This window comes from Tremella mesenterica (genome assembly GCF_000271645.1).
Source record: "Tremella mesenterica DSM 1558 unplaced genomic scaffold TREMEscaffold_3, whole genome shotgun sequence".
Classification (NCBI taxonomy): domain Eukaryota; kingdom Fungi; phylum Basidiomycota; class Tremellomycetes; order Tremellales; family Tremellaceae; genus Tremella; species Tremella mesenterica.
Genome location: NW_006711227.1, coordinates 1,575,906 through 1,595,752, shown reverse-complemented (window position 1 = coordinate 1,595,752; position 19,847 = coordinate 1,575,906). Strand labels below are relative to the sequence as shown.

Sequence of the window (19,847 nt, the reverse complement as noted above, 5' to 3'; positions counted from 1 at the left end):
TCACTCTAAACCGTGTCCATTCTTGGTACAAAGTCAGACAATGTCTTATTCATTTCCTCCGAACAGAGCCCTGCTTTATCCTCAGTTCGAAACATACCGTCTTGACTCTATCGATTCTTCCACCGATACTTCATCTTTTCCCCTTCCTGGCCCGGCCACTCAATCCCGCGTAGGATATCATGCCAATCATCTGAGCTTTAAAGAAGTACGTTCTCGTATCTCATGGGATCATCTATCCATTGGACCGGAAGGTAGAGGTGTTTATGTGGATGCTGATTGGAATATATGGGGTTTTACACTTGACGTATGTCACGTTTCTCGTATCCTACTCCCATCCCTCCCACCCCCTCCTCGGCTTCATCTTCGTACTTTTTTGTCTAAGTTTACATATCATCCCATAAGTGTAGTGATTCCGATCTCTTCGAAGGTCTGAAGATCAAGCATCGTTCAGTGCTCTGATCGTACTGACAGTAGGATGATCTCCGTTCTATCTTCGAGAAACTAGGAGAACTTCCCACTCCAGTCGGCTCCGAGCTTTTAGAATTTCAACCTGAATACCCATCTGTTCTTCCTCTTGACGACCGTCACTGGGCTATAGCGACAGGACAGGGATCTTTATACCTCCTACAAAGTACCCCGCTTGGAGAGCCATTTAAGGGACGTTTTATAGCGCGATACGATTTCCCATCAACCTCCACGGACTCTTTCTCGGTACCGTTCCTTCTTCGCGCCGCACACCTTTACACCACTACCGAAGCTAGACTACTGGTATCCAGAACGCTACCTCTACCTGGAGATATCAAGCCTCGATCTCAAGCCAAAGTTTTCGAATTACTGGAAGTGTCAATAGACCTGACTCGCCAAAATGAGATTGACCAAGGGATGGAGGAGTTGCAAGTTATGTGGAGATTACAAGGTGGTGATGTACCATATTGGTGTGGCTGGTACGAGGGAGGATGGCTCATTTTCTCTGAAGAGGAATTTGAACATGCTGTGGAGGAAGAAGAGGAGACCGAAGAGGAACGAATAGAAAGAGAAAGATCAATAGCAAAGACAAAACTCGGTCTCGGAGCTACATTTTCTCGCCCCATAAACGATAGCGAAGAAAGCACGAAGGTTGACAAGATGGATGTGGACATTCCCGAGGATATCTCTCAGCCATATTCATGGACGCAAGACGGAGAATCATTAACTGTGACATTCACATTCCCACCCGGGACCTCCCGCTCAGATCTCACCATATCAACATCTTCAACACATCTCGACCTCGCTTATACACCTACCGATCCTCCAGAATCACCTCTACCACCACCCCTAGCCGAATTTTTGACTCGCTCCGAACGTCCATTCTGGACACCCATCAAAACTTCATCTTTCACCTACGATCCTTCTATCTGTAAACTGGAACTGTTTTTAGAGAAAGAAGATGTCAACACTCATTGGCCATCCATTTTCGTTCCAGATGAAGAAGATGTATATTCCGAAGTACCAGAAACTTTCTCCGCAAGTCGATTAGCAGCTGTGAGAGAAACGTTTTCTCAAATCAAAACTCGTGAAGGTGATCCAGAAGGTAGACATCCTGCAGTACCTGCTTTATTGAGCGAAGAGATGGATTTCGACTTGGAGGATGGAGAGGAAGAAGGTCCAGAAGGAATGTTCGGAAAAGGTTCCATGGGTAAAGTAGGGCGTGATGTTTTGATGGGATATATCAAGGACGGGAAAACGAAATGGTCCAAAGCTCCAATTTCCATACTCTCCACACCTTTACCGAGCTCAAATGATCAAGAAGGGGGAAATTTAGGAATTATCGTTAAATCAGCTGTTGACGGTTTACTGTTCTCACCGGTGACGAGTGGGGAAGACCCTATAGGATCAAGTTGGAAACATGAAACTACAGTTCCTGCTTTGGCTTTCGTCTTGTCCAGCAAAACGGATCTTCGAATGGTTCGACATGTTCCTGCTGTACATCCAACGTCATCCACTCGATCACTTCGAAGCGGAGCAAAGGTTTGGGAGAAAGGGACGACGGTGTTGGCGTTTGATGCTGGGACGTCAGTGGCTGGCAGAGGGAACGTATACATGTATTATCCACCCTCTTCCAAGACGATGGCGAGACAGGGTGTGATGACTGTCAGTGGAGGAGAGAGAGGAGCGTTACTGGGTGTGGGGATGATGTTGGTCAAGGGGAAGAGAGTGATGGTGTGTTTGTGTGAGAGGGAGTTGGTAATTTTGAATGGGATTGTATGATGCATCAAGCTTGTCGTCTTTGTCAGTCCCCTCTTGCATGCTGCGGCCATGCTGATACCCTCGCTGCCATGCTCTTCTGCACCATGCACGAGTAGAGTACTCGTACTCCTACTCCAGGGAGCAGTCTGGGTGGGGGAGGGTCAACCGTGGGAAAGCAATCGACATGGGGTGAGACATTCTACCCCCATGGGCCAGAGTAGGTTGACTAGATTATCCCCATCGCCATCTCACCATCTCTAACCAACCCCACCCCATACCTCAACACGTCCTCACTCATCTTCTTATCTCTGAAGCGTCTGAGTAGAGCCCGCTACAGCTGCTCACTCTCCTCTCTCGTGATCCCCCACCTCACTCGCACACTCCAGACCACCCCACTTCTCAAAAGCTCACATCGGGGGGTCATCATGTCCAAAGAGAGAGTGGCTATCATAGGTTCTGGTAACTGGTCAGTATCTTCTTCCCCAGTTTCGTCAGCTCATCATGTCTGTACTGACATTCAGGGGCTCTGCGATAGCTAGACAAGCAGGGAAGAATGTTCTCAAACATGGTAATGTCTTTGAGGAAAGGGTACCAATCTGGGTGTATGAAGAGGAGGTGGGTTTCCACGACGCGATCTTGCTCCACAGGTCTTCTTCGAAATGTAAATGTAGGCTAGAATGACTGACGGCCAGTTTGAAGGACAGAAATTGACGGAAATCATCAACACCACACATATCAATAAGAAATATTTGCCCGATGTGGAATTACCAAGTAACGTGGTAGCTATCCCAGATCTGGTGGAGGCGGTGAAAGGTGCTACGGCTTTAGTTTTCGTCATGCCTCATCAATGTAGGTCCCCACTTTACTCACTCTTCTTCCTCCCCCTACACCAGATCCTGCTGCCTTTCAACGCTCTCTTGATAGATGATTTCCATTCTCTGCTCTGCGTCTGGCACACTCGGTCGAGTTGTAGTTCGGAACTGTCATGTGAGGGACTTTGACTGATTATCAGTCTTCCCTAAGATACTCGAGGGTCTGAAAGGTCATGTTGACCACGGTATCAAAGCTATTTCATTGATCAAAGTGAGTCACTCTCGTCTTCTCTGCTAACCTCCGAGGGCCCGCTGAGGGGTAAAAGTGAAGCTGAATTTGGGTGACGCCTCGCAGATGCTGACACTCAGGGCGTAGAAGTACACGGAAATGATATCAGGATATTCGCCGATGTCATCGAAAGTCAACTCGGTATATCATGTTCAGCATTGAGTGGGGCGAACATCGCTAGTGAAGTGGCTATCGATAGGTTTTCCGAGACTACCATAGGGTATAGAAAGAAAGAAGATGGGGAGATGTGGAAAAAATTATTCGGTCAGCTGCGCTATGCGATTTGTCCGTAGCATGGAGCTGAATAGCAGAAACACCCAGTTTCAAGGTTCATCTAATCGATGATGTACGTGTCCCATTCTTCCGTCTTTTCTTAGTTCTGTCGTCAACCCGTCCCCATATATCAGCGTCTTTCAAAATGCCATGTCATCCTCTTCCCTTGGTCTTTGATTTTGGTAGTATAATCTTTCCGAGATCGCCGATAAAGAAGGGCCTCATCTGACACCCAGGTGGCTGGAGTAAGTCTCTGCGGAGCGTTGAAAAACATTGTTGCTGTCGCCGCTGGTATCGTCGATGGATTGGGATACGGCAATAACTCGAAAGGTCCGTCCTGCTCCCCATACATCACTATCAAGCAAGGTGTCAAGTTGATGGTCAGCCGCCATCATGCGTATAGGTTTACTCGAAATGAAACACTTTTGTCAGGAATTCTTCAAGGATGTCAAAGATGGCACATTTCTGGCGGAGAGCGCGGGAGTAGCAGATGTGATCACTTCTTGTCAGTCACCCCCTCCCCCTTTACGTCATCTTTTGGTTCAGCTGACGGGTAGGTATGGGTGGTAGAAATTTCAAAGTAGCTTCGGCATTTGTTACCCAGAAGAAAGTAAGCAACTCTTCTGCGCTCTTCTGACGTGTAAATCTGTCACTCACCAAGCAGCCTTTCGATGTTCTTGAGCAAGAGATGTTGAATGGACAAAGTGAGTCTTTCTTCTCGGAACCCCTTCTGATCGCTTGAATGTATGATGGATTGGTAGCATGGACGGAGCTGATGGTACAGAGCTGCAGGGTATTCACACTGTTAGTCGAAATTCGAGAATGGGTTTAAGTAAATCTAACAAACAGGCAAAAGAGATTCATCATTTTCTAAAATCACACGGAAGATTAGGCGCCTATCCCTTATTTGACAAGGTGTATCATATTTGTTGGGACGGCATGCCAGTGGATCAGCTCACTGAAGGTTTGTAAATAGATCAATAGACATTAAATAGCATCGGACTCTTCGTTCAAACATGATTAACGTCTTTAGCCCAATCGCAATTTATGTAGAGTAGAGTACATCTCCATGACACATGCACGACAAATGACATTGATATTTGTTCTTCACATATCCTCCATTATCATCCTAGACTCTCTTGGCAAAGTATGACTGAAGCCTCGAACGGTTAAATATTTGGCAAGGATGATAGGGCTGGTTCAATATTGTGATAACGACAGACGTACACTCTGAGGTATGACGAGTAGCTTAGGAAAATAATTTTTAAAGACGAGGGAACAGATGAAAAGAACGATGCAACTTTTACTACTACTACACTCAGTATGTCATGTTCTCCCCCTGATATACCCTCTTCGTCCGATGTGAATACTCCCTCTTGTCATAATCTTCTTCCATTTTACCTTCCTCTCGAGCCAGATGAGCCAGCCATCGTCTCTCTTCGTCTGGTTCACGATATCGTCTTGCCATCCTGGTGAAAGAAGTATCAATGGTCGATATAGTATGAGGGTTCAGGGTTGATAAATGAGATTTTGCCATTGATTCCCATGCGTGATATCTGGTCGTCAGTGAAATCATGATTTTCCCCCCTCGACCTCTCCTTCAAACACATTGTCAAGTACTGTCTCACCTTCTTGTGTATCTCGATAATCCTTGGATTAAATTATGAGAGAAGGGAGGTCTTAGGCTATCAGAGAAACCTGAGGAGCGTAAGACGAAAGGAAACGTGAGGAGAGTAAGGAAACATTCAGAAAAGAGAAGAATCACCAAAAGAATAAAGAATGTATGAAGAGAAATGAACGACTCACGCAAGTTGACCAGATTTTTCAAAATCATATTCCTTTGTTTCATAAACTGAATAAATATGATCATCCGTCCATAAAGGCCAAAAAAAAGTTCTTTCAGATAATACAGTTATAGTAGTAGGATATAATCTCGCTAAAGTCCATGGCATTTCAACGGAATGTTCGGTCCATTTATTTTCGTTGAACTCGTCATAACTTTCCAACCAACGTTTTAAGAAAATTGATTGTTTTCTAGAAATGATGATTGCGTTACATAAACCTTTTGGAGACATTTCATCATCTGAATGAAGAGGACGTAGGAAAGAAAGGGAATGAGCTTCGAGTGCCATTATTGTATCGTGAAGTAATAAAGAATGTGGGATGAAAGGACGAAGGATGAAAGTATCTATGTCTAGGTATATTCCTCCGTATTCGAGTAATCTGATATGAGTTTGTTACTTTGACTGAAAATTGCTGCTGTTGCAAAGAGAACTGAGGAAGGGGTGGGTCGGGATGGTTTTTTTTTGGGTTGGTATGCTCAAAAGCGAAGATGTTCACATTGAGGAGTGAAGATTTCGATGGAGGTGTGTAAGGTTTATGAGTAGAAGGTGGAGGATGAAGAGAGGATGAGTAGTGAGATTATGGACTGTAGATAGAGAAGGGGAAGACGTCGACAATAAAGATTGAGCGAGCTAGAAGGGATGCGAGATATCGGAGTAAAGGATGGACAAAACACGTACACTTCTAATCTTATGATATCCGCTTTATGCGCGTACTAACAATCAGCTATCCCACCATTTCTGATACCCCATCTTCGATTTCGGACTCAATCAGACAAGAAACGTCACACTTCAAGGGAGATGTCTTTCCACCGGTGCAGAAGTCGCGAGAACTGAAACTTGGAAAGATTCATGAAGTGGTTCTATCGAAGAAAAGTGAAGATGACAGAGGGAGATTTGGAGTTGAGAACATGTCGAATCAAGTACAAAACCAAACTGTTTATTGACTTACATGTTTAACAGGTTTTTGATCTTTCCCAATCCACTCCACATCTCTAGCTTTAACGACCTCTACCAAACCTTTTTTCTCACCTCCTTCATCAATCCACCCTTCCCAACCTCTCACTCTATCCCACCAATAACCCCTAGGTTCATTCAAACAATGAAACAAGACTTTTTCCGGTTTTAAAACTTGCAAAGCGCTCCTCATTGCCAGATAAGCGAAATAAGGGAATTCTTCTTGTGTAGGTGCTAAACCATAGACATAATGTACTAAATTAGGTATAGGTTCTAATGGTATTGGAAGTGATGAAGAAGGTGGGATTTTTGTATCTGGTGGTGGTGGTAATGATCTAGGTAAATAAGATATAGGGATTGAAGAACGACGTGAATAAATAGAAAGGTAATATGGATGTTGTGAACCTATCAGAACACCTATTGTTAAAAGTAAGATAGAAGGAAGGAATTTGATGATTGAAAATTTATATGACTGGGAATTAGTGATAGGTATACCTGACATGTACTAATATGATATGTCATGCAATAAACATTATAAACTTCTTATTCAAATATAGTGGCCGAGTATATTTTTGTGAACATGTTAAAGAATGAAATAAGACGAAGGAATCCCAAATGTAGTAATTGATCATGTATCAATCAAGAGCTGAAGGAGGTGACACCAAGTTAATTATGAACGGAAAAGTCGGAGATGAAGTTTAAAAGATTTACATTCAATGAATCCACTCACTGAAGATCTATCTCTATTGGTCATAGGAACATAATCTTGTCCTTTATTCTTACCCCAACTCCAACTCCAACCAAAATTTGATAATCCATCCCACATTGTATTTTCGTTTGATCGTTCACCCGTGCGACCGTCTAGTCGAATTGTGACTTTCTCCTGATCCTCCCTCTGAGCTAACACGGGTGGTCTGGTCGATAGGCGACGGTAGTCTCGACCTCTACTTAAGTTGGAATCTTGTGTAGACCGCGTAGGTCGACAAAGTCGCAATTGAAGCTTTTTATGACAAGAGAGGGATATTGGAGAGGAGCAATGACCCGTTTCTTTCGGCTCCTTTGAAGCTAGTCCCGTGTTCAAATGCTCAAAGGGTGATCACGAGGTGATCTCAACAGCGTTCCCTCCTTAGCGATCCACTTGGATATTTGTGGGACTTTGGAAAAAGAGAGATCCTGTTGATATTATGGACAGTCACGGTTAGAAAGAGAGAGAGACAGAAATACACAGCTTTCTCCGGCGGAGACGTCGCGTGGTTACGATCACCACCCTGAAAACGTTCCTTGGGCTTGGTATTCTTGGCTCAGACTTGTCATCACGAGTGGATTTATTCATACCCCTGGTACAGGACATCGCATCCACTGGCAACTAAAAGATCATCCAAAAGTACAAAAAGCAAGATAAGATAGAACAAGCAAGATCATACTTCTTTGGGCATAAGAGGCATCATGACTTTTCTCACAATCTTCACCTTCTCCTTTGAAATCATCTCATCCCTCTTCGTTCCAATCTTCGACTTCACTTTCTTCCTCTTTCCACTTTGTGTCTCGGGACCAGAAGAAGAGAAACAACCCCATTGACCAAATGCCGCCGCCCAGACTTTCTTCACTCCAGTACTAACGTTGGCACCTTCAACTCCTTTCTCATCTAACCATAGAACGGATCTATCCGACGTTTTCACCGCTGGACATTCCGCGTGTCCTTCTGAGACTCGAGCAACCGTCTTTCCCATTGACAAATTCTCATTTTTCATCATTGGATCCTTCAAAGATATGTCCACTGGTACTTGAGTCTGAGAAGATATTTGTGTTTTCGTCATAACTGACGATTCTGTGGTCAAAGAGGATGTTGTGAAATGGAGAACGTGATAAGTCATATTGATATGACTGAAGATATGTGGTACCGATCCGACTTCTCTACTGACCATTGTCGTCCCGGTCAAATCGATGATACTACGAAGATGTTCCACAGCGATGGAATGTCGATCTTCTACACTGGAACCAGGAGGTATGGAACAAGAAGGGGGTTCGTACAACCCCGCTAGAAGACCTGACATCAGTTTCGGATCTCACATTTATGTGATAGGTTCTGAAGACATGTCGAATAAATCACGCAACTGCAAACTGTCCAAGCGGGATTGTCCGTACCGGTCGAAGGGAAAGAAGGGAATGAAGCGCTAGATAGAGGTGTGCGCGTCATGAGGCTTAGTGAGGGTGGATAAGGAGGAGTAAGGACAAGACTTCGAAAAATCGGTTGTGATGATCGTGTGGACAAGAGGGATATAGAGAGGGATGTTTGACAACATGAAACCACTCACCGGTCTCTGGTCTCTTGACCAATAACCATCTCCGTTCACCCAAACCAGACCATTCTACAATGCTCACAACCTCTTCTTCTTCTCTAGATACCTTCTTATCTTTCCGCATGGGAAATATCGTCACACTGGGTATATTTCCTCCATTCGAGTCAGGTATGGGTACACAGAGAGTACATGTTTTCTCATCAGGTCGAGGTGTTGGCGGTGTTGAAGAAAGCTGAATCTTTTAGCTTCTTGAAATATCCTTTCTCCACGAGTCATCTTCATCCTTCAATATATCGATCGATGGTGATCAATACGGTGAAGCTCATAGCGAAACGATGAACATGAGTGGTAGTGAAGGGTGTATGTAAGGTAAAGAGGGATGATGAAGACTCACTTCGGCATATGCATTACAAACACTTTTCAATGGACAAACCGCACAATCCGGATTGACAGGTTTACAAACTTGACTACCGAGTTCCATCAAAGCCTTCCCGTCAACTGATTGATACATGAATAGTCCAAAAACAAGAGAAAACTCACTTGGTTCCAATTTCCAGCCACACCTTCTTCTTGAGGTAAGCCTTGAACGAGATCATCCGCTGCTGCCCAGAGGAATTTCAGAGTAGCCGGGGTGGTTTGAGGGGCGTGAACAGCAAGGAGACGAGTGAGAAGACGATGTATGTTACCATCAACCTGTAGTCAGTGAAGTCGCTCCCTGCACAGCAGGCTCTGCAATGTTATTGTATAGTGTCGTTGAAGGCGTGAGCACGATAATGACACATGGAAACGATGTGATTGGATTGAATGAATGAATTTGCAACAAACTATAGGTGTCCGAACTCCGTACGCCATGGAAGTGATAGCTCCGGCTGTATAACGTCCAACACCTTCTACTTCTTTCTCTAACACTTGAGGGTCTTCTGGAAGTTTACCTGTCATAATCAGCTCCCTCAAGGACTTCCGTTGGTTTTGATTCATTGACTGCGATTCATTGGTGGCCTCAAAAATACGAGCCTGAATATCGGTTGGGTAGGTGTTAATTCGACTCACCATCAAATTTAGCAACGACAGATTTCGCCCCGGCCAATAAACTCCTAGCTCGACGATAGTACCCCAAGCCTCCTGTGTGTGAGGGTATGAACCAAGGATTGTCAAATACGCACGCCATGCTGCGTTTACTTCCTACGAATCAGCTTTCCCTCAGACAGATATATAGGGTTACACCCCCGTCCTCTGAGCGCCACTTCGAGGCCGAAAGGATGAGGGTAAACTGTGAATGGCAAGGATGTTTTCCTATTTGAGAAAAGGACGTGAGAAGAGTCTGATAAAGAACTTACCTCGATATCCGCCTGGGCAAGATCTTTCAACTAGCATTTTTCAATCCATCTTGTCCAGTAATTTTTCACAGTGTTCACTTGAGTTTGTTGTAACATGATTTGGGAAAATAAAAAACTTCAATCATTTTTTTTTTCTTTTTCCATTTAGGGCTCCCCCCAAATTTGCAAACCAGGGGAAATTTGGTTTTTGGGATTGCCCGGTCCCCAGATTAAATTACAGATTGATTTGGGTAAGGAGGGCGGTCATTGTATGGGGGGGTATAGGGTTTGGGAAAAAAGAAAAATCGGGGGACAAAGGGATGATCAAGGGACAGTATGTGAGAATGGAAGACCCCCTTTGTTTGTTTTTTGGGGGGGTTTTTTTATTTTTGTTAAAGGTTTTTTCCAGGGCATTCCTTTTTTTTCCCTTTCCGTCAGCACTTTTTTTCCCCCCTCATGACCAACCTCATGGTTTTCCTAACCCCCCCCCCCCCCCCCCCCCCCTTATGATACTTCCGCCTCAAGAAAAGACAAGAAATTAATTCAATCGCCCCACTTCGATTCGCATTATACAGAGAGGACGTTCGAAACTAATTTTGAAGGATGGGCTGACAAAAATTAATGATCATTTCGAAGATTGATTGAAAGTTATGAAACCTATCAAGATCTGTCCGACCGAGATGTTTGATATACAGGTATGAACCTACTTCCAGAACTCACCTTACCAGATCAAACCAATCCAATACCTCTCTCTGCATATCTTTCACATCTCTAACACCATGATACTCCTTCGTATGTCTCCTCTTATTCTCCAGATCCTGCAGATCTTCATCTCCTTCGTGTGTGTTTGATAATTTACAGCTGGTCGATTTCTTCCTCTTGGAGGTGGATTGGACCAATACGCTCGATTTCCTCTTTCCTCGTCCTTCATCATGATGTGAAGTAATGCATGTGGTCGATTTTGTCGTGTGGCTTTTATTACTGGGCAAAGAGTCGGATTCGATCGTTTTTCTTTTCCCTCGTTCTTCATTATGAGAAGAGATGCCATGATTGATCGTCCGTCTTCTTGCTCGAGGTTCGGTATTGGGACGACTTGCAGAAGGTTTTTCGGGGGTGTATGATGAGCCGGAGGAGATAGAATATACCGAAGTGTGGGAGTTGGGAGAGTCAGGGAGAGACATTTCCGTTGGTGAGGGCTGATGATAGCTTCTCAGCTTTGAGTTAGACGGGTTTGAGAGCGATGGGGCGGTAAGAAGAAAAAGGTGAAAAGTCTAAAATTCATCGATCGATCGACGCGATCCCGTCCGACCTCCACCACGCGTCTCTTCCATTTTTACCTTCCTACCTAATCAGTACCCACTGTTCATATGTTATCCTCTTGTTCATGACCAATGCGTAAAGCAGAGTATCAGCCCCCGACGTACATTCTGTCATTGATCATTGACAGGCAGAGGAGAATTATTGTATCGCTATGCGGATCGCATGATGAGCGAGTGAACAAAGCGGAGATCGAATCAGGCGAAAAACAGTCAAAATATGGCAAGACAATTTAAACCCATGCATCCCTTAAATTTTCACCATGAAACCCAAGCGTGAATCGATACAACATCTTTTCCAACTTTCTTTCCTTGATTTTAAACCTTGATAACCCACTTCTTCCTTCCTATCTTTTCTACACTTTTTGTTCACTCGCCCAGCTTTCCTTTCACACTTCTACCATTCCCCATCCAATCTCTCGTCTTGATCCTCACTGTAAACTTTCACCTCGAGCAGCAATCACTGATCCTTCCCCGGACGGAAACGGACGTACTTGATAGTCCTTCGCTGCGAGCCAGAGTACAGGAGTACAGCGACAGCAACTGCGATTTCATCTAATCGGATAAACCTGACTGATTGATTACCCTCTCAAGTCCGGGAGACAATGTCCATCGCATGATCTCCATATGGCTAGAGACAGGCTTAGATGCGAGTAGAGTACTACCGAGGCATGTGTCAATCTTCTCCAACTGTTCACTGCGTTTCCTCAGCGGGTGCTATGGACGGTCGTCCCAACTCCGGAGGAGGTCGGGATTGTATAGCCTCATCAAACCGATTTTGAGGTCGTTCGGGGGCTACCGGCTTGACCAAGGGTTGCGTGTGAATTGAAGGTAAAGACTGACGAGGCAATTGAGGTGACTGAGAAGCAACAAGAAGTGGTGAAGGTCGAGATGAAGGTTGAGACGATTGATTACGTGTATATGGTAAAAGTTGAGATTCCAATTGAGCCTGTATCGAAGGTCTTTGTCTACCATAACTCCATTCGTTCATTGAAGATCTTTCTCCATTTCCTTGAAAAGAAGAGGATCTTCCTTGTTGAATTCCCGCCAATCCTTGTCTTTCCCAAGATGGAGGTGGATGAGGATGTTGTATAGTTTGTGATTTATTATAATCTCTTCCTTGTCCGATCAATCCTTCTTGTCCACCTTGTACACTTGAAGGTAATCCTGTAGATCCACCCTGCCCACTTTGCGTATACCCACCCCAATACCCTAAAGGTTGACTTCTATACCTACTCAAATCAGGTCTAGGCAACACTGGTAAATCATCATCCGTAGTATCAGATTCATCATCACCATTCTTCTTACTCGAAGGAGGAGGAGAATCATTTAACAAATTGGCAATGTTCATTCCTCCAGGTCTTGAAACAGCTCTTATTGGTGATTCCAATATTGTCGGTGTTGATGACATCAAAGGGGTTCTTTCGGTGGAAATTGGGATATTGGATTGACCATTGGGAACTGTTGAATGTGTAGGATTGGATGTTTGAGTGAGAGGATGTGAAGGAGGTCGTGGAAAGATACCCATACGAGGTTGAGTAGTAGGATAAATATCATATATTGATCTTCCCCTTTGATCCGATTTATTCATTCCATCTCTTTGTATCCCTTGTATTGATGTGTGAGAGGAGATTGGAGGTAAAGGTGTGACGGATGTTGGACCTGTAGGTTTGGTAGGAGCAAGTGGAATGGTCGACATCGGTGGAGTTTGACCGTTCAACGAAGAAATCTTTCCTTGTTTCTTATTCATGGCACGTAAGAAATTTGAGACTTGTTTTTCAGATTTACCCGTCAAACCAGCTGCGACAATCCTCGAATCTGGTCCGTGTATAGCGACTAATTCCTCTAACCGTTTCTTCTCCTCGACGGACCAATACGAATTTGTAGTCGTTCTCTTTGGTTTCTCGGTATTTTGAGAAGTCACGGAAGAAGCGATGAGTGTTCCTTCATCTATTGAGACATCTTGGACCTCCACATTCTGGGGGAGAGGATTGATGAGGGTAGTACGACGTTTCTTCCCAGACCTCCTAGCCGGTGAACCTGGTTCCTCACCAGTTGGTGTCTCCACAGGAGTCGTCAAGACTCGAGTATCAGGTGTTTGGCTCACTCGTCTACGTTTCGGAGCTGCACGAGTTTTCCTCTCTCCCATACCTGACCCAGTGACTCCGGTGGTGGGTTTATCAACAGGGGTCATTTCCATCGTGCTCGACATTGGTCTTCCAGCTGGTGTTCCAGGTCGTTTGACAGGTGTGCCAACATTCTTCGTCTGAGCAGAAGAAGCTTTTGCCTTTTCTTTTTGATTGCTAGCATTGATATCTCCTAACAAACTCTTTGCAGATTTCTTCGCCTCCACCACACGTTTTGCCCCTCCCACTCTCAGCCGTTTATAGTCGACCTCTTTCTTCGTCGAATAGTAAAATACCACACATTCATTTGGCGTTTTATCCGGAATCGCTTCGGCAATCTTTCCGAAATTCTTCGCGTTACCAGCTTGAGAATTACTGATAAACTTCTTCCTGAAAGTCTCACGCTCCGCATGTGTCCACACCGGTGCACGTGTGTCGGAGAAATCGTAAAACGCCAAAGGATCTTCAACCAGATCGTTGGTGTCGTCGTACCTATACCGAGGGGGTGAGAGCATGTCAGGAATGATGGCCGCCGCATGTCGAGCTCGTTCTTCAGGATCATTCGCAACTTCTTCAGCGGACATCATCAACACGGCATTCAGTTGAGCTTCAGAATTGATATATTCTCCTCGAAGTCCACGACCTCCTCTACCTCGGGAGACTTCTTCGGCTAGCGGAGTGGTGAGAGGAGCAAGTGGTTGAATCTCTTCGTCTTCAGGGAGAGGGTAGTCGTATAAATCCGACGGAGCAGGTCCTCTCTCTTCCATCAGAGACTCTAACTTCTGCCAGATCTTCTTCCACTTGTCGTACAACCTCAGATACTCCGCAGTCTGCTTGGACAATTGAAGCGTCGCAGACATCTCCTCACCCAGCAAGAAACGGACGACGGATGGTAGTTGAGGTGCATCGACAGGGTCTTCTTGGATAATCCAATCACCCGGGTCCTTCACTCGTACAAGAGGGCCGAGAGGAGCAGCGGCTGTATTCCAACCCAGTATACTGTCGATCGCCGGTTCGGAACTTGGGAGTTTCTCGACAGCGGCTAATAAATGAGATGTAGTGGAGGACTGGTCAAGGACTCCTGTTGAGTGCTCGTTGATAATCTCATCTTGAGGTATCTTGCCCGCGTCGTCCAATCCAGTAGTGGCAGGTTCCGTGCCTGCATCAGTGTTGGTTTGTATGGAGTCAGCAGTCGGGAAAGAATCCTTCGATACCCGGCCAGCGAAAGGAGAAGACAGTGGTGTGGGTGTAGGGGGCAGCTTGACTGCGCGTCGTTCGGCGATTGTCTTACGTGCGGGGGAGACAGACTGGAAGCGACTGGGAGGGACGAGAGTGACGTTTTGAGTCGCCTGATCAAGTACTTCTGTGGTAGTGACAGAGATGGTGGCTTGGACATTGGGCGAAGAACCACGAGATTGATCTGGGGATGGGTGCTCAGCACCTGCTGGTGTCGTTTCAAAAGTCACCGATGGTCGAGATACGGATTCATCAAGTGGACGAAGATCTGACACCAAGATGTCATGCCGTACGTCTATCACTGAAGGTGCAAGAGACGAGATATCCAGTTCGCGGGGCGGAGTCATGCGGACATCTTGCCGCGTTTCGTTTATCTGTTCAGCCTGCGATATTAACTCGGTAACGGTGACTTGATCCGCGGGTTTGACGTTGGTGATCGAGGTATTCGCCATCTCCACAATGAACATCTCCTTTACTACCTCTTCGACGAGTGGAGGATCCATATCTCCGGAGTGTCGTTCCCGTTCTATATCACCCACTGCAACGTCTGAACTTTCAACTTTGAGAACACCGGCGGGAAGCACTGGTTCCGTTGTAGGAATTATTGACGACGGAAGTGACTGAGACTGCACCACGTAGTGGGTAGGGGTCGTAGGACGTGAAGTCGAATTTTCCGGCGGAGGGTATAGCGGGGTTGCAGGTCTAGATCCCGCCGAGAGAGGTACGCTGGAAGCTCGACGATGATCTCTGGGCGGAACTCGGATGCTCAGTCCTCTGCTTGGGGTCACCTGTTTGGAAGATTGGGAAGGTAAAGTGGGGGTCACCGGCCGTCTCTCGGGGTCGTCAGGTTTTCCAATCTGATGCGGTTTTGTCAACGACGACTCTAGTGTTCGATTCGTCGCCACGAAGGGTTGATCTGGAGGCTGCGGTCTGAGTCTAGGTAACGGATCTGTCGGTGTGATAGGAGGTGTTGAAGGTCTTGCAGACATGGCTCGAGGTCTTCTAGGTGGTGATGGTCGATATAATCCATCCCTCTCTGGTTCACCACTACTAGCCACTCTCCTAGTTCCCGTTGAAGAGGTGGTCGGTGACCGTAAAGGTGGTTGTTGTATTCGTCGAATATCTCGTCTTGGAGGTTGCCATCTTTCAGATCTAGGTCCAGATGGTATGGTAGGTGAACGATCATCATGCCATCTTCCCCTCTCTCCTTTCACAGGTGATACAACCTCACCTTCCTCCAAGTCATTCTGATTGACGGATTCATTCCCAAGTTTAAGTTCCAACCCTTTTACTGGACCATTACTGGTAGGAAGTTTCTTGGTATCTGCAGGACTCGAAGAACCACGTCGATATCTCGGATACCTTGTTGGTTTCCCTTCAGGGGAAGAATTTGCAGAATGTTGATGTAACAAAAGTGGACGATCGGGATCCCTAAAATCACGAGGTCGATCTCGATTTTGTGATCTCTCTTCCCATGGTGGAATTCTTTCATCTCTAGGTAAAGATGATCTTGGTCCTGGTATATTCGTACCTAAATAAGGAGGTGGACTAGGTGCATGTAAACTTCTAGGACCTCTAGGTGGTGTATGTTGAGATGGTCGAAAACCTCTTTGTGGTATACGTTCTGATCTAGGTTCATCTCTTCTTACAGACCAAGATTCTCTTATAGATCTAGACGCACGGTCCCTTTCTGCGAAAGTACGATTATATTCTCCCCAATCTGGTCGACCTCTATCCCTATCTCTATCAAAACTTCTTCTATTGGGTGATGGTGTTCGTGAGAGAGATGAGGGAGGTCTGAAAGAAGACCTAATTGGTGGAGAACGAGTCCGAGGATTAGGAAAGGGAAGATTATGAGATTGACTGAGCTGTTAAAAGGCGTCAACATGATTTCTCTTTCTTTTCATTTTGATATGAGGGTCTGACAAATAGGGACAAAAATAAACTCACGTCTGATCTCGGATGACCATTGACGGATCGATCTTCTCGTTGATAATCGTCTCTCCTCGGAGGACGGAAAGAGTTGGGATGATGAGGACCGTTGTGAGGATTCTGTCGATAAGTCGAAGGCCTGGAAGGGCCTGCCTCGTTGTGCATCCGAAGTTGATGACCTTTTGTAGAATGGTCGGAAAGGTTGAGTTTTGAGGAGGGGCATCGGCTCTGTAGGGTATACGGATGAGAGATTGAGAGAGCGGGGGAGGAAGGGGGTTTAAAGGGATGTTGAGAGGAGGAAAAAGGGGTATGGGTATGGAATACGAGGTTCGAGTTTTCGTAACGAGTGAGCTCGAGTACACACAGATGTGCAAAACCGGACGGAAGTAATCTCGCCACCGTGTTGTAACGCCGGTAAACGCCGCCATCAACTGGTGGAGCTCGCCGACGAGCAGGGTACCACGTGGTGTTGACGTCATAGGAATCGGGTGGCAAACCTCGTTCAACCAGCCTCTTCAAAACTCGGTCTCGCATTGTGTTTCTCTTTTCAACTTCATTCCTCTTCATAGCAAAACATCACATCATGGCCAACTTCATCGAAGGAATCTTTCATACCGTCGAGGTGAGCTCGCTAGGTTTACTCTTGCCTCCACCCGCTACTACTCCTCTGGCCCAATGAACACATTCCTTTTCTGCTCCTCATAACCACGCATGATCATTCGCTGACATCTTAGGGTCTCATTCAGAGCATCCTCGCTGTCATCCAATCTTTCTTTCATCTCATTTACTCCCTCGTATATGGTGTGTTCACCTTCTTCTGGGGAGTATTGGAGGGTATCGCTGGTTTCCTAGGTGCATCGGTACACTTTGTTCTCTGTGAGTCTGATCCCGCTCTTCCTATCGCCCTTCCCCCTCACCCCTTCATCATTCAACCCATACTTCTTGAGGAAAGCCTATGTGTGTCGCTGAACGTTCACCGAGTTTCCAACTGAACGCGATCATCAGAGCTGCGCTCACCATCAGCCAACATCGTCGTTCTCACCCTCGTCGTCGTCGGTGTTGTCATCTACCAAAACCGTAACAAGCCCGGGACAGCTTCGAACAACTTGAAGAAGAAAGTTCAGTAGGTCTGAAGAAAGGAATCAATAAGGTATCTGTGTGTACAAACAACATTTCGTATAAGTAGCAATGTGATGTATATCTGCCAAATGTTCACTCATGTTCCTCCGAAACCCTGCGGAATACCCAACGTCGGATCAGACCAGTTGCCGGAAAGTCAATGATATCCTTCCTGTTTTGATTTTGGGTTCTTTAGGTATCTCGTGCTATTTGTCAGCCTTGGGCTACACCAAATTTGAGGGACAGTTACCTTCCAAAACTCCTGAGTCCGAGCTTGCATAATGACCAAACTTCCATTCCCAAGTCTGTCATCAGCTCTATTTTCGAAAATCCCTCGTCCATCGCTCACACGTTAAACACGATGATAGAGTGGAGATGAGTCATTTTAAAGTAATTTGTAAGATACTCACTTCCACTTCATACTTTTTCTCCCCCCCAACAACCCCTCATCCTCTTCGATCACACCCTTCCTTCGACTGGGTATCCGAGGACTCATCACGAACGTTCTCTCAACTCCAAGACTGATACTGGCAATGACCAAATTGTTCAAATTATCTGAATGTTTTCTCCTCTATCAATAATCATCAATTTGGAGAGAAAAGTTGGAAGACATACCCAATGTAAACATCACCTGAATCGTATCGATTCAACATACAATGATTGAACTTGACCCCGAGTTCTTGTTCCAGACGTTGACGCATAGTTTCGAGAATGGGAGGGAAGGGATGATGCATAGTGATGTTCGTTCCGGAATATGATAGAGAGGTATTAGGATAGATAGAGTAGGCTGCTATTTGTCTAGATTGGGGGAAAGTCCGACCGTAGAGTTTAAGCATGGGTTGATCTAGCCATCAGACCTTATAATTCTTCATGGTGTTCTTCACTATCGTCATCCGTCCAAAGAGCGATTTTATCTTCTTTTTCGATGAGAATGAAGAGAAATCATTGCGAGCCTCAAGTAGGACGAAGAATGTGATGAATGAGCCACAAAAATACTTACACCATGTGTCTAACTCGAGAAGGGAATCGTACCACTCTTGAGCGACATCACGATCGATGAACTGAACCTTCAGCTCCTTTACCTGGTTACGCCAGCTGTAGTACTTGTTTAATCGTGACGATCGATGATGACTCACATTGGGCTGATAAAACACATCAGCTCCATGACCTAGATCAACTCTGTATTTATCGATAAAAGTCGGTTTGGTGGCTTGTTGAAATTCGTCCATTTCATCTCTGTCCACAATATCATCTTTACTTTCCTCTTGCTTCTTCTTCTTCTTTCTCTTCTTTTTTTCTATCTCACTTCTTTGCAAACTCAATTCTCCCATTATATTCCCTTCCGCGTGATCATCGGAGATCTTTCGCTTCATCTCACTGACAAGACAAAACAAAGGCGAAGACGATGGCGACGGTCCGATGGCCGATGGGAAGGTTGGCCCGGTGACAGCGAACGGAAGTGATCGAGAATTCCGGATCCGAAATTTCTCCTAAGATTGTGAAAGTAGGAACTTTGTCCGTCCCTGTCCATGGTCATCTTTCTACAACTGACATCTTCCTCTATATTCGAAAGGCTGATCAAAAGAAATCAACATGTCTACTTCTATCGAAGATCCCACAGCAGGTCCATCGACATACAAAGAAAAAATATCATTACATATCCCCCGTTCTTTGCTCATCTTACCCCCATGCTCGGCCATGTTAGGAATGTTGATTGGTATTTCAAGAGGAGGATCGAAAGCTAGGTTGAGATTTTTGGCTGAGAATGCACATAGGTTACCTACTACTATACAAGGATGGGTATGTGTTTACCGAATGCTCTTTTTTCCTCCAACGTTATGACCTCTGCTCTCCTCTCTCTCTCTCTCTTTCTTCATTCCCTTTCCCCAAAGCCCACGTTATCCCATCCGAATGATATGTTCAAATTGCACAAGTCATAGCATTAAAAGACAAGAATGATCATCATGGTTCCAGTCATAGTAGAGAAAACAGAGGTGATATACAAGAATGCAGGACGTGACCTGGGAAATGAGGAGACAGAGGGGAAAGTGAAAAACTAACATGACAGTACTTTTACACCAAAACCCGAAATTATCGTATTCTC

General features: G+C 45.4%; 8 protein-coding genes across 8 annotated transcripts; 4 read left to right on the top strand and 4 right to left on the bottom strand.

The window, feature by feature from the left end:
- Positions 1–40: 40 nt before the first annotated feature.
- TREMEDRAFT_29211 (uncharacterized protein) lies at positions 41–2,247 on the top strand (the record flags this gene model as incomplete). The annotated part of the gene is made up of 2 exons (XM_007003214.1): positions 41–304; positions 475–2,247. The coding sequence occupies 2 exons, from the start codon at positions 41–43 to the stop codon at positions 2,245–2,247; spliced, it is 2,037 nt and encodes a 678-aa protein (XP_007003276.1).
- A 404-nt stretch (positions 2,248–2,651) lies between these two features.
- TREMEDRAFT_28636 (uncharacterized protein) lies at positions 2,652–4,572 on the top strand (the record flags this gene model as incomplete). The annotated part of the gene is made up of 12 exons (XM_007003137.1): positions 2,652–2,692; positions 2,748–2,841; positions 2,919–3,075; positions 3,239–3,309; positions 3,408–3,591; positions 3,639–3,673; positions 3,837–3,930; positions 3,986–4,105; positions 4,158–4,210; positions 4,265–4,304; positions 4,385–4,404; positions 4,450–4,572. 12 exons carry the CDS (start codon positions 2,652–2,654, stop codon positions 4,570–4,572), a joined length of 1,032 nt encoding a protein of 343 aa, XP_007003199.1.
- Positions 4,573–4,918: 346 nt separating this feature from the next.
- Positions 4,919–7,224, bottom strand: TREMEDRAFT_61329 (uncharacterized protein; the record flags this gene model as incomplete). The annotated part of the gene is made up of 5 exons (XM_007003546.1): positions 4,919–5,156; positions 5,407–5,823; positions 6,123–6,157; positions 6,394–6,870; positions 7,129–7,224. The coding sequence occupies 5 exons, from the start codon at positions 7,222–7,224 to the stop codon at positions 4,919–4,921; spliced, it is 1,263 nt and encodes a 420-aa protein (XP_007003608.1).
- Positions 7,225–7,816: 592 nt separating this feature from the next.
- On the bottom strand, positions 7,817–11,195 carry TREMEDRAFT_61328 (uncharacterized protein; the record flags this gene model as incomplete). Its single annotated transcript, XM_007003545.1, has 9 exons — positions 7,817–8,188; positions 8,321–8,445; positions 8,714–8,930; positions 9,093–9,185; positions 9,239–9,391; positions 9,524–9,630; positions 9,749–9,880; positions 10,036–10,058; positions 10,735–11,195. The coding sequence occupies 9 exons, from the start codon at positions 11,193–11,195 to the stop codon at positions 7,817–7,819; spliced, it is 1,683 nt and encodes a 560-aa protein (XP_007003607.1).
- An 829-nt stretch (positions 11,196–12,024) lies between these two features.
- TREMEDRAFT_61327 (uncharacterized protein) lies at positions 12,025–16,789 on the bottom strand (the record flags this gene model as incomplete). Its single annotated transcript, XM_007003544.1, has 2 exons — positions 12,025–16,560; positions 16,643–16,789. 2 exons carry the CDS (start codon positions 16,787–16,789, stop codon positions 12,025–12,027), a joined length of 4,683 nt encoding a protein of 1,560 aa, XP_007003606.1.
- Positions 16,790–17,207: 418 nt separating this feature from the next.
- Positions 17,208–17,751, top strand: TREMEDRAFT_28825 (uncharacterized protein; the record flags this gene model as incomplete). The annotated part of the gene is made up of 3 exons (XM_007003158.1): positions 17,208–17,246; positions 17,359–17,500; positions 17,648–17,751. The coding sequence occupies 3 exons, from the start codon at positions 17,208–17,210 to the stop codon at positions 17,749–17,751; spliced, it is 285 nt and encodes a 94-aa protein (XP_007003220.1).
- A 184-nt stretch (positions 17,752–17,935) lies between these two features.
- On the bottom strand, positions 17,936–19,116 carry TREMEDRAFT_61326 (uncharacterized protein; the record flags this gene model as incomplete). The annotated part of the gene is made up of 6 exons (XM_007003543.1): positions 17,936–17,949; positions 17,972–18,048; positions 18,154–18,298; positions 18,399–18,587; positions 18,744–18,804; positions 18,880–19,116. The coding sequence occupies 6 exons, from the start codon at positions 19,114–19,116 to the stop codon at positions 17,936–17,938; spliced, it is 723 nt and encodes a 240-aa protein (XP_007003605.1).
- A 220-nt stretch (positions 19,117–19,336) lies between these two features.
- Positions 19,337–19,847, top strand: TREMEDRAFT_28772 (uncharacterized protein; the record flags this gene model as incomplete). The annotated part of the gene is made up of 2 exons (XM_007003154.1): positions 19,337–19,543; positions 19,812–19,847. Coding segments are annotated over 2 exons (243 nt in total), but the record flags the coding sequence as incomplete, so codon positions are not given.